The 13050-nt window shown below is 46.0% G+C and overlaps 1 protein-coding gene across 5 annotated transcripts in view; it reads left to right on the forward strand.

Annotated features, from left to right (window-relative positions):
* The window catches only part of LOC115355815 (pleckstrin homology domain-containing family G member 3-like), a 42479-nt gene that overhangs the window by 22351 nt on the left and 7078 nt on the right, over window positions 1-13050 (forward strand). For all 5 annotated transcript variants that reach the window (XM_030046710.1, XM_030046709.1, XM_030046712.1 and 2 more), the window contains 13 exons: window positions 1-15; window positions 3056-3156; window positions 5345-5414; window positions 6329-6375; window positions 7011-7161; window positions 7718-7849; window positions 8457-8639; window positions 9203-9295; window positions 10403-10489; window positions 10867-10900; window positions 11567-11668; window positions 12139-12171; window positions 12312-12322. The exon at window positions 1-15 is cut by the window's left edge and continues 476 nt beyond it. In XM_030046710.1, coding sequence (XP_029902570.1) covers window positions 1-15; window positions 3056-3156; window positions 5345-5414; window positions 6329-6375; window positions 7011-7161; window positions 7718-7849; window positions 8457-8639; window positions 9203-9295; window positions 10403-10489; window positions 10867-10900; window positions 11567-11668; window positions 12139-12171; window positions 12312-12322 — 1059 coding nt within the window. The remainder of the gene's footprint in view (window positions 16-3055; window positions 3157-5344; window positions 5415-6328; window positions 6376-7010; window positions 7162-7717; window positions 7850-8456; window positions 8640-9202; window positions 9296-10402; window positions 10490-10866; window positions 10901-11566; window positions 11669-12138; window positions 12172-12311; window positions 12323-13050) is intronic.

Consider the following 13050-nt stretch of genomic DNA (forward strand, 5'->3'; position numbering starts at 1 on the left):
CGCATGATCGTGGAGGTACGGCTCGCCACGCCCTGTTTCTCTTTAGTCCTCTTTAGGCAGAGAGAGAGACTTGAGAGCCGAGGAGGACCGGAACATCCACAACAAAGATAAAAGTCAGAAATTTGAAAATTCTGAGATTTTAAAGTCACAAATTTACAAGAAAAAATTCAGAAAATCTCTGAGATGAAATTAAAACGAGTCCAGATGCTGAGGAGGAGGTTGGGGTTCTGGACTCAGACCAGCAGGATCTCCTTCAGACTGGATCCCACAGGAGGAGGACAGCTGGTTTGACAACTTTTGTGAATTTGGTTCTTTGTAATCTCAGAATTTTTGAGATTTTTTTTCCCATAAATGTTTGAGTTTTTTCTTGTAAATTTACAGCTTTGACCTCAGAAATCCTGAGTTTTTTCCGCGGGGCCGAGGGGCTGCAGGCTGCGGCTCCATTCTCCCCTCACTAGGAGGCGCTGTCTCTGTCACTCAGCTCTCTGCTCTGCAGGAGAGTGAAGCATCATGGGTATGAAGGTGCTCAGGTGTGTTTAGATCTGGGAGGAAACTCGCTGAGGGACAAGATCCTGTTCAGACGTCCTGCTCATAACACCTGACAGCAGCTGACCACGGGACCCTCACCTGTCCTCTGACCCTCACCTGTCCTCTGACCCTCACCTGACCCTCACCTGACCCTCACCTGTCCTCTGACCCTCACCTGTCCCTCACCTGACCCTCACCTGTCCCCTGACCCTCACCTGTCCTCTGACCCTCACCTGTCCCTCACCTGTCCTCTAACGGCTGAAGGTGCTTAAAGGACAGGTGAGGCGGCAGGTGGACCTCTGGGGGTCTGCAGCTCGTTTTCACACCTGGACGTTTGTGTGGCCTCATGATGTTCCCTGCAGCGCCCCCAGCAGGCCGTCTGCAGAGCTGCAGGGTTCCTCTGGGCCACCAAGCTGCTGAGGTCAACTCAACCCTGTGTGTGTGTGTGTGTGTGTGTGTGTGTGTGAGTGTGTGTGTGTGTGTGTGAGTGTGTGAGAGAGAGAGAGAGAGAGAGAGAGAGTGTGTGTGTGTGTGTGAGAGAGAGAGTGTGTGTGTGTGTGTGTGTGTGTCAGCAGAAACAGGAAGTTGCTTGGCGGTGGTGAAGTTGTTTGCAGGTGAAATAAAAACCCGTCTGTCAGCTTCACTTCCCTCCAAAACAAATCAGATTTCATGGGTCCAGCAGGTTCCAGCAGGTTCCAGCAGGTTCCAGCAGGTTCCAGCAGGTTCCAGCAGGTTTCAGGTGCAGTTTCTCTGGGTCAGTTTCTGTTTTTATAAACAACACACGACCAGTTAAAGGGACAGTCCACCCAGTTAAACATGAGGATTTTCACTCCTGCAGTTCTGATACGCTGCTAGCACCGCAGCAACACGCTGGCTAAGGTTCTCCAACAACATGCTGGCTAAGGTTCTCCAACAACATGCTGGCTAAGGTTCTCCAACAACATGCTGGCTCAGGTTCTCCAAACAACATGCTGGCTAAGGTTCTCCAAACAACATGCTGGCTAAGGTTCTCCAAACAACATGCTGGCTAAGGTTCTCCAACAACACGCTGGCTCAGGTTCTCCAAACAACATGCTGGCTAAGGTTCTCCAACAACACGCTGGCTCAGGTTCTCCAACAACACGCTGGCTCAGGTTCTCCAAAGTTGATGCTCATTGAGGCGCCGTGTTTAGATGTCATGTCTTTGTTGGCCCCGCCTCCTCCTGTCAGCTGATGCAGTCCAGGGGTGGATTCAGCGACGTTAGGATACGTAACGTTGTGTGACGTCTCGTTGAATGGTGTGTTTGGTCGTAATGTTTTGCCTCACAGGTAGTTTTCCTCCGTTTTGTGGGCGTGTCCCAGGTGTTATCCAATCAGCATCAGCCTGTATTTAAGCCTCTGCCATTTAAACCGACAGTGCTCCATTAAGGCTTCCAAGGTAGTATTTAAGTGTAGCCAGTGCTTCAAGTGTTCCCCAAGGTAAAAGAGCTTTATCGTTTCTGTTAGATTGACGTTACGTAACGGTATGTCGATGTTGAATACAGCCCTGTTGTGTCGTGCTAACATGCTAACATGCTAACAGATGCTGTTACTGTAGTTTGTTCTGAGCTGTGTTCTGATCACGATACGATACGATACGATACGATACGATACGATACGATATGATACAACTTTATTGTCAGTGGTACTGAAATTGGTTGTACCACACAGCACCTGTATGCAGACATAATCACATAAAGCCACAAAAAGCAACAGAGAGCACAAAAAAGTGCCGAGCACATGCAGCACATGGAGCAGACACACGTGTACTGTACATACAATTCATAACAGACAGAAGCATAATCAACATTTTCTCTTGATCAGTGGTTCAGAGTTTGATAGTTGGTTTAGGACTGACTGATGTACTTCAGTCTGACCTTGCTGAAGCCTGGTACTCTGATTGGTCAGCCTCTGACATGTGACAGTTCAGGTGCAGTGCAGTGTTTGATGTGCAGTGGCAGCTGCTGGTCGGTGTCTCTTGGTGAGCAGTGAGCTGCTGCCCCCTGCTGGACAGACAGCAGCACTGCACCCATCACCTCCACAACACACAACACAAACACATTCACTCACTCATTCATTCATTCATTCATTCATTCATTCATTCATTCATTCATTCATTCTCTCTGTTCATCTTTTTTATTTTCCTCTTGTTTCTGTGTTTTGGAACACAAATCATTTCATTTCATCTAATTTTATTTCTTTTTTTTTTTCCTTTTGTATTTGTACTTGGACGAGCAGCAGTATGTTATTCCTGTCCTTATTATCATTAATATTAATATTAATATCAGAATTTATATCTTAGCGTAAATAATAACAATAAAAGAAAAAAGAAAAAGAACAATAGTATGAATAATAAAACAATAAAGTAACGATGATGATGATTTTTATGTGACTGTTCTGTATTTTGCTGCCAATAATTATCCATCTCCTCCTGCTACCCTCTTTCAACCCCCCCTCCCCCCCTCCCCCACCTACCCACCCACACACAACACCCCTCCCCCCTGTACAGGATTACCTGGCTCACATCATCGACCAATCAGATCTGTCCATCAGGCCGGAGCAGGTGTGCGCTCTGTTCGGGAACATCGAGGACATTTACGAGTTCAACAGGTGAGGCTCAGCCGGCGGGAGCGGTGTTCAACCTGCGGTCCGGGGACCCTCACAGGGTCCTCAGCTAAGTGGGTTTGATTTCAGTTGATTTGAATTCAGTAGAAACTGTTACACTTAAAAAACACATCTGGATCTTAACAACATGGGGAAAAGGTGAAGAGAAAATTAGCAAAGAAAATACAACAACTTTAGTCACAATATTGGCAAAAAAATCAAAAACAAACAAATAAACAAACAAAAAACATACAAACATGACTAAAAAATTAATAAAACATTTGCAAAAAAAAAAGCTAGTGTTTCATCTCAGCACTGTGAGTCTGAAGAACGTAAAGAAAACTATTAAAGTCCTGATGAAGCTCCAGCTGCGGTTTGTCTGCCCCGTACGAACGGAGCAGATCCTGCAGCGCCTCCCTGTGGACAGAAGGAGCACTGCACTGCTGCTGCTCCGCTCCAACATGAACCCAGAGGATCTGGACCAGGACCCAGGACGGCACATCAGGACCGCTGCAGGAAATAAAACATAATTATAGAGCCGAGGGAGGAGAATAAGCTGAGGGGGAAAAAAAAAATTAAAGCTGTAAATTTACAACAAAAAACTCACAAATTTATGAGGACGAATCGAGTACAACTAGTTTCTCTCCTCCTCTGTGTCTGCGGCTCCACCTGTGCTGCCCCCTGCTGGCCGTGTCTCAGGCCTGCAGCTGATCCCCTCAGCAGATTCTACTCTGACATGGGATTCAGGAACAAGGAGATCCTGCTGATCTGACCCAGAATCAGCAGATTGTTTTCTTCTGAATCGGCCCAAGTCACAGCAACGTCTCTTCAGAGTCCAGATGCTGAGGAGGAGGTTGGGGTTCTGGACTCAGACCAGCAGGATTTCCTTCAGACTGGATCCCACAGGAGGAGAAAAAAAAATAGTTTCACTGTTTTTGCTCAGAAATCTCCAGCTTTAATCTCAGAGATTATCTGAGGTTTGCGGCTCCCTGATTCGCCGTCACAGGAAACATCAGGATTTTGGTGGCAAAGTGTTGCAGAAAATGTGTTTTTCAGCTTTGGGTCTCTGCTCCACAGCTGCTCGCCTCGCCGTCGCCCCGCTGGGCGTCACAGGGTGAGTTTGGTTGGCTGCTGGGATCAGCCGGGGGGGGGGGGGGGGGGGGGGGGGGCGGGGCTCGGGCTGTGTGCTGTGGTTTGCTGTGCAGTCCTGCTTCCACACTGTGAGCCTGCAGCAGCACCACTCTCACTTTGTTCTGACCTCCAACCTGTGAGAGCTGGACGGACGCAGATCTGCTGTTTTTGTGTTTTAATGCTCGTGAAAGGAGCAGCTTTACAAGAAAACAAGCAGACAAGCTGCAGGCCCTCAGTGAAAGGTGATTAATACACGACTCACAAACAAAAAAGGAAATGACCTGAAATGTCCTGAAAAAAGAAAGACAAGAAAATGACCTGTAAATTAGGCAAAACAAATTCTCAGGTAACATAATGTTAAATATTTCTTGTTTTCTCACAGCTGGTTTTCATTATTTTGTTAGTTTTTGTTAAGGATAGTAAGTTTGGCAAGAAGTGAGATAAACTGTGCATAATTATTATTAATTAACGTCACACAGTAATGAACACAGCTGGCAGAGACTGGCAGCGTTCAGAGATCAGCAGGGCTGCTTTACCTCACAGGTCAGGTGTCATCAAACTCTGCTCTGATTGGTTGTTGTGTGAACCTCGTTGCAAAAAACAGTTGAAACTGATGCGACTGAAGTTTCAGCTCACAGCGACTCTGATGGAGCTGAGATCAGAGTCAGGTGTGTGTTCAGGTGTGATGTGAAGCTGCATCAGACGAGCTTTACCTGTTCTGACCTGTTCTCACTTGTTTTGACTTGTTCCCACCTGTTCCCACCTGTTTCCACCTGTTTCCACCTGTTCTCACCTGTTCCCACCTGTTCCCACCTGTTTCCACCTGTTCTCACCTGTTCTCACCTGTTCTCACCTGTTCTCACCTGTTCCCACCTGTTCTCACCTGTTCTCACCTGTTCTCACCTGTTCTCACCTGTTCTCACCTGTTCTCACCTGTTCCCACCTGTTCTCACCTGTTCTCACCTGTTCCCACCTGTTCTCACCTGTTCTCACCTGTTCTCACCTGTTCCCACCTGTTCCCACCTGTTCCCACCTGTTCTCACCTGTTCCCACCTGTTCCCAGCGAGTTGCTGCAGGATCTGGATCTGTGCCACCACGACCCCGTTGCCATCGCCAGGTGCTTCGTCATGAAGGTGAGCGCTCCCCATCTGCAGGTTGTCGGTTTGAATCCCAGAGGCTGCAGGAGGAGATCTGCACCACTGTACCGCACTGTCACATGTTTGTGTTGTTTTGTTTTGTTTTGTTTTGTTTTGTTTTGTTTTGTTTTGTTTTGTTTTGTTTTGTTTTGTTTTGTTTTGTTTTGTTTTGTTTTGTTTTGTTTTGTTTTGTTTTGTTTTGCCTGTGGTTCAGTCCTTCAGGTTTGATTTGATTTGAGTGCAAATTAAAGTTCATGTTTCATGGAATGAATTCAGTGTGAGGCTGATATTTAATGCACACTGACGTGTGTGTACACATTGGGAATTTCCCAGTTTGGGATCAATAAAGTATACCTATCTATCTATCTATCTATCTATCTATCTATCTATCTATCTATCTATCTACCTATCTATCTATCTATCTATCTATCTATCTATCTATCTATCTATCTACCTATCTATCTATCTATCTATCTATCTATCTATCTATCTATCTATCTACCTATCTATCTATCTATCTATCTATCTATCTATCTATCTATCTACCTATCTATCTATCTATCTATCTATCTATCTATCTATCTATCTATCTACCTATCTATCTATCTATCTATCTATCTATCTATCTATCTATCTATCTATCTATCTATCTATCTATTAAGCCTGAAGTTTGACAGGAGAGCAAATAATGAAGCATCAAATGAATCAGAGGAGAGTCAGTGTGGATCAGAGCACAGCGCCCCCTTCTGTCCTGCTTCATCTGGTTTGAGCTGGACGTTGGGCTGCGGTGGCGGTGAAGGAAAACAGGAAAGTCTGCGGCTCCCTGATTTGGCGTGTGGCCTTCAGGGTCAGCTCGTTAACTCTGGCGCTGTTCTGTGCTCATGATGACTTTCCCTGTGTGTCTCTTTCAGAGCGAGTACTTTGAAATCTACACTCAGTACTGCACCAACTACCCCAAGTAAGCACCGCTTTCCTCCAGGTTCTACCTGATTCTACCTGGTTCTACCTGATTCTACCGTTCCTACCTTTTTCTGCTTGTTTAAATCTGTTTCTGCTTTCTAAATGATTGTACCTGTTCACACCTGTTTCAGCTTTAAACCAGTTTGTACTTGTTTACACACGTTTCTACTTGTTTCTGCTGATCCAAACTGTTCCAACCACTGTTTCCCCCTGCTGTGATCAGCATGGACTTGTCTAACTGTTCTCACCTATCCTCACCTGTCCTCACCTGCCCTCACCTGCCCTCCCCTGTTCTCACCTGTTCTCACCTGTTCTCACCTGCCCTCGCCTGTTCTCCCCTGTTCTCACCTGCCCTCACCTGCCCTCACCTGCCCTCACCTGTCCTCACCTGTCCTTACCTGTTCTCACCTGTCCTCACCTGTCCTTACCTGTTCTCACCTGTCCTTACCTGTTCTCACCTGTCCTCACCTGTCCACACCTGTTCTCACCTGTCCACACCTGTCCTCACCTGTCCTCACCTGTCCTTACCTGTTCTCACCTGTTCTCACCTGTCCTCACCTTCTCTCACCTGTTCTCACCTGTCCTCACCTGTCCTCACCTGTTCTCCCCTGTTCTCACCTGTCCTCACCTCAGTTCGGTTGCAGCTCTGACCGAGTGCATGAGGATTAAATCTCTGGCCAAGTTTTTCCGGGAGCGCCAGGCGTCGCTGAAGCGCTCGCTGCCTCTGGGCTCGTACCTGCTGAAACCGGTTCAGCGGATCCTCAAGTATCACCTGTTGCTGCAGGTGACGCACCGACACGGGCCGCTGCTCCTCCCACCTCACTGCTGTCCTCCACGGGCATTCACTTCAATCACATTACATTACATTTGTGCACTTCAGCCCCTCAGATCTCATTTGATCTGATTGTGAAGGACAAAACAAAATTCTACTGATAGATAATAGTCTCTAATACAGTACTAATTATTTTAAAATACATGTACAACTGAAAGGGTTTTCTGTCACACACACACACACACACACACACACACACACACACACACAGCTTAGAGTTTGTAGACAGACTCAATCAGAAATGATCAAGACTGACACATTTATCATTTTTATTATTATTTTTATTATTATTAGCAGCAGCGCAGAAAGTTTTATTATTATTAAACAGAAACTAGAAGCTGTTAGACTGTCCCGTGTGCTAACATCTTAATGAGCACAGATATTCATCATAGATCTGACACTGAGCCATGTTCTCAGTTTATATTAACTACAGAAAATAATATAAAGAAACATTACATCTGCCATCCTCCTCCTCCTCCCCCTCCCCTTCCTCCCTCTTCATCACCAGGAGATCGCCAAGCACTTCGACCCGCAGGAGGAGGGCTACGAGGTGGTGGAGGAGGCCATCTACACCATGACTGGAGTGGCCTGGTACATCAACGACATGAAGAGGAAGCACGAGCATGCCGTGCGCCTGCAGGTCTCTCTCTCACACACACACACACATACACACACACAAACACACACGCATGCATGCACGCACACACGCACACACGCACGCATGCACGCAATAGATAATCTCAGTTATTATAAAGTCAAGTACCGTTTTCTTGTCATTTTTGAAAATATTTGTTTTGCAAATTTTCAGGGTTTCTTGCCTATTTTTTCTGGTACTTTTCTTGTTTTTCAGTTGTTTATTTATTTATTTATTTTTTTACTTTTGTTCCATAAATGTCTTGGATATTTTATTTATTCATGCTTTTATTTATGCTCTAGTAATTTTTTCTTTCATACCTACATCCTGATAATTATTCACTTTTTTGTCCATTTGTTTTAACTTAATTTAGTTGAACTCAGGAGTGGGCAAGCCTTTTAATTTGAAAGATATATATATATATATATATATATATATATATATATATATATATATATATATATATATATATAATATTTCTTAAGTAGTTTCCTGGTCACCTTTTTTTTTTGATACTGTCCAAAGATGTTTTACTGATTTTCTTTTATTCATTTATTTTGACAATTCTGTGTGTGTGTGTGTGTGTGTGTGTGTGTGTGTGTGTGTGTGGCAGGAGGTGCAGTCTCTGCTGCTCAACTGGAAGGGTCCTGACCTCACCACGTACGGCGAGCTCGTCCTGGAGGGAACCTTCAAGGTCCACCGAGCCAAGAACGAGCGCACGCTCTTCCTGTTCGACCGCATGCTGCTCATCACCAAGCGCCGCGGCGAGCACTACGTGTACAAGGCGCACATCTCGGTGAGGCCCGCCCCCTGGTCACATGACCGGGTTCATCCCGACACGTGACCCAAAAACCAACCTGGAGGGGTTCTGCTTTTATTTTGATAGTGCCAGTTGAGAGAGACAGACAGGCGCAGAGGGAGAGGACGACCTGCAGCGAACAGCCGACATCCAAACAACAGATTTTTTCATTTTTCCTGCCTGATGAAAGTCATTTCCTGTTAACTGGTAGCACTTACAGGAAAACTGGATTCTAACTTAATACACTGAATGTGTCACTGTGACTGTGTTCCATCATGTTCTGTGTTCTGTGCCGGCCCCTGTCCTGCTGCTGTTCTGTTCAGCAGGTTCTGCACTCGGTACCTTTACAGGAGAACAGTCAGCTGAAGACTTTGTGGACTAAATGAATGAGTCTTGTCTTCAGGCTTGATGACAGATGACAAGTCGAGAAGTTCTTTGTCCCAAAAAGCTCATGAAGAGGAAACAGGAAGTGGCTGCTTCGTCTCAAACGGTGGCTCCGGATTGGTCCAGGAGGGAGTGTGTGTTTGTTGTGACGGTGTGTTCTGTGCTCTTGGTTTCAGTGCTCCACCCTCATGCTGATCGAGAGCGCCAAGGACTCCCTGAGCTTCAGCGTCACCCACTACAAACACCCCAAACAGCCGCACACCGTGCAGGTGAGATGCCCCGCCCCCCTCTGCCCGCCCCGCCCACTGGTGGTTCTGGGGAGGGGCCAGTGCCCCCGTAACATTATTTTTCCATTGCTTCTGTCTCTTATGTTTGTGTCTCAAATGTGATATTTTGAACCATTCAGTTTGGTTACAATGGGTAATCACTAGTTTTATGGGAAAAAAAATCAGATATAATATTGAATCTTTGTCTTTTTTGCCCCGGGTTGAATGTGCCCCTCTGACAAAACTGCTGGCCCCAGCCAGGCCCCTCAGTAAAATTGGTGTAGAACCACCACTGACCCCGCCCTGCTCAGCCCTGCCCCGCCCGCCTTGCTCCGCCCACCTGGCACGCCCCACACCAACAAACTTAATAGTTACTTCAGTCCCACATGTGTTGAGAGAACACCTGTAAATGATCTAAATGGACCCAGAAGGAAATGCAGGATGTGCATGGATGAAGAAACTGAACACGCCCCTACCTTTACTCCTGAAACACTCAACCAAGAGTTACTAACCATCTAGATTTGATTCATTTTTAGTCTTTGACACCTGAATAAATTCATTTGATTTACAAAAACAACAATCAACAAACAACATAAAATGACAATTACAAAAAAACATAAAAATGCCACAAAGTTACAAAACAAAGTCTCAAACTCAGCTGGCAGCAAAACAAACCTGACAAAGAGTTTTTCAATCCCGTCTGGTCTGGTCTGATCCGGTCTGGTCTGGTCTGATCTGGTCTGATCCGGTCTGGTCTGATCCGGTCTGGTCCGGTTTGATCCGGTCTGGTTCAGTCTGGTTTGGTCTGGTCTGATCCGGTCTTGTCCAGTCTGGTCTGGTCTGATCCAATCTGGTCCAGTTTGATCTGGTCCGGTCTGGTCCGGTCTGATCCGATCTGGTCCGGTCTGATCCGATCTGGTCCGGTTTGATCCGGTCTGGTCTGGTTCGGTCCTACCTAGTCTGGCCTGATCTGGTCTGGTCTAGTCTGATCCGGTCCGGTCTGATCCGGTCTTGTCTGGTCTGATCCAGTCTGGTCTGGTATGATCCAATCTGGTCCGGTCTGATCCGGTCTGGTCTGATCTGTGAGTCTGTGGTTGTTTCTGTCTCCAGGCGAAGACGGTGGAGGAGAAGAAGCTGTGGGCTCACCACATCAAACGGATCATTCTGGAAAACCACCATGCCATCATCCCACAGAAGGTCAGAGCACACCTGTCTCACCTGTCAGCACACCTGTCTCACCTGTCAGCACACCTGTCAACACTCCTGTCTCACCTGTCAGCACACCTGTCTCACCTGTCAGCACACCTGTCAACACTCCTGTCTCACCTGTCAGCACACCTGTCTCACCTGTCTCACCTGTCAACACTCCTGTCTCACCTGTCAGCACACCTGTCTCACCTGTCTCACCTGTCAACACTCCTGTCTCACCTGTCAGCACACCTGTCTCACCTGTCTCACCTGTCAGCACACCTGTCAACACTCCTGTCTCACTTGTCAGCACACCTGTCTCACCTGTTCAACACTCAACATGGCAGCAGACTTGACTCTGTTTGTTTGTTTGTTTGTTTCTCCAGGCGAAGGAAGCCATCTTGGAAATGGACTCCATGTGTAAGTGTTGGTGTTTATTTTATTGAAATCCTTGCATCCTGTCACTTCCCCTCAGAGATCATTTAAATTTCAGCTAATACAATCCAATTTAATCTGATCAAATGTAATCTGATTCTCTCTAATCTGATGTGATCAAATCTCATCAGTTTGACCTCATTTACTGATCTAATCTCATGTAAACTAATCTAATCTGATCTAATTCAGTTCCAGTCTCATCTGATCTGATCTGGTTTATTTTTGATCCGAACCTCAACACTGTCATGTCAGGTGTCAGCTGGTGTCAGTTGGTGTCAGTTGGTGTCAGCTGGTGTCAGCTGGTGTCAGCTGGTGTCAGCTGGTGTCAGTTGGTGTCAGCTGGTGTCAGTTGGTGTCAGCTGGTGTCAGCTGGTGTCAGTTGGTGTCAGTTGGTGTCAGTTGGTGTCAGCTGGTGTCAGCTGGTGTCCGTTGGTGTCAGTTGATGTCAGTTGGTGTCAGTTGGTGTCAGTTGGTGTCAGCTGGTGTCAGCTGGTGTCAGCTGGTGTCAGTTGGTGTCAGCTGGTGTCAGTTGGTGTCAGCTGGTGTCAGCTGGTGTCCGTTGGTGTCAGTTGATGTCAGTTGGTGTCAGTTGGTGTCAGCTGGTGTCAGTTGGTGTCAGTTGGTGTCAGTTGATGTTGTCTGGTTCCTCAGACTCGTCCAGGTACCGCTACAGTCCGGAGCGGCTGAAGAAAGCTCTGTCCTGTCAGTCTGACGAGTTTCCCAGAGAGGGACGTCAGGGCCGCCGCCAGTCAGGTACAAACTGATTATTGATTATTGTCTTTTTTATTGATTATTGTCTCTGTTCCTCCGTAGAGCCTTTTCAGTGTTTTATAGTAAACTCATTTCGTTTATTTGAGTTTTCTAACTCAGTTATTCACCTGCCAGAGTTATAATATAATATAATTTATGTTAACAGTTGTATTTTATTTATTGCTAACATTTCTCTATATGCTGTGATATTTTCATACTTTGTTTCAGTTTAACATGCTCACAAACTTCAGTGTTTGTTCAGGAAGCCATTAGAGCTGATGCTGTGATGTCGTCTTTTTCACTGAACAGTATTGATATTTTAGAACATTTATGCTGCACGCCGCCACACGCTGCACGCTGGCATTACAGGAGCTTTTGTCTGAGCTAGAAAACCCCAAACCCCCATTTGTCGCATGAAACGAAATCCAGAATAAATGCATAAAAGCTGAATCTTTTTTGTCTTTCTTCCCCAGAGCCGACAAAACAAATACTGAGGAGCACCAAAGGTAAAAAAACAAACAAACAAACAAACAAAAAAATCAAGTTCATGATATTATTGGTCAGTCAAGATGTTGTGCTGTGCTTTAACCATTAACCCTGTGTGTTCTTCTTCTCTGGTTTTTCCTCTGCTGTGTGGAACCTGCAGCCATCCTGAAGGTGAGCAGATAGTCGCCAATGATCTGATGAAGAATGTGTCGATGCTCTGTTGTCATGTTATTACTGCTGTACAGGATGGATGGATGGATGATGGATGGATGGTGGATGGATGGATGGATGGTGGATGATGGATGGATGATGGATGATGGATGATTGATGATGGGTGGATGGATGGATGATGGATGGATGGTGGATGATGGATGATTGCTGATGGATGGATGGTGGATGGATGTCTATGATGGATGGATGGATAGGTGGATGGTGGATGGATGGTGGATGATGGATGGATGAAGGATGGATGATGAATGGATGATGGATGGATGGTGAATGGTGGATGGATGGTGGATATATGATGGATGGATGATGGATGGATAGATGGATGGATGGTGGACGATGGATGGATGGTGGATGATGGATGGATGGATGATGGATGGATGATGGATAGATGATGGGTGATGGATAGATGATGGATGGATGGTGGATGGATGATGGATGGTGAATGATGGATGGTGGATGGAGGATGGATGGATAATGGATGGATAATGCATGGATGACGGATATATGATAAATGGATGATGATGGATGGATGGATGGTGGATGGATGATGGATGGATAATGGATGGATGGATGGATGACGGATAGATGATGAATGGATGATGGATGGATGGATGGATGGTGGATGATGGATGGATGGTGGATGGATGATGGGTGGTGGATGATGAATGGAA

This window comes from Myripristis murdjan, chromosome 24 (genome assembly GCF_902150065.1).
Source record: "Myripristis murdjan chromosome 24, fMyrMur1.1, whole genome shotgun sequence".
NCBI lineage: Eukaryota > Metazoa > Chordata > Actinopteri > Holocentriformes > Holocentridae > Myripristis > Myripristis murdjan.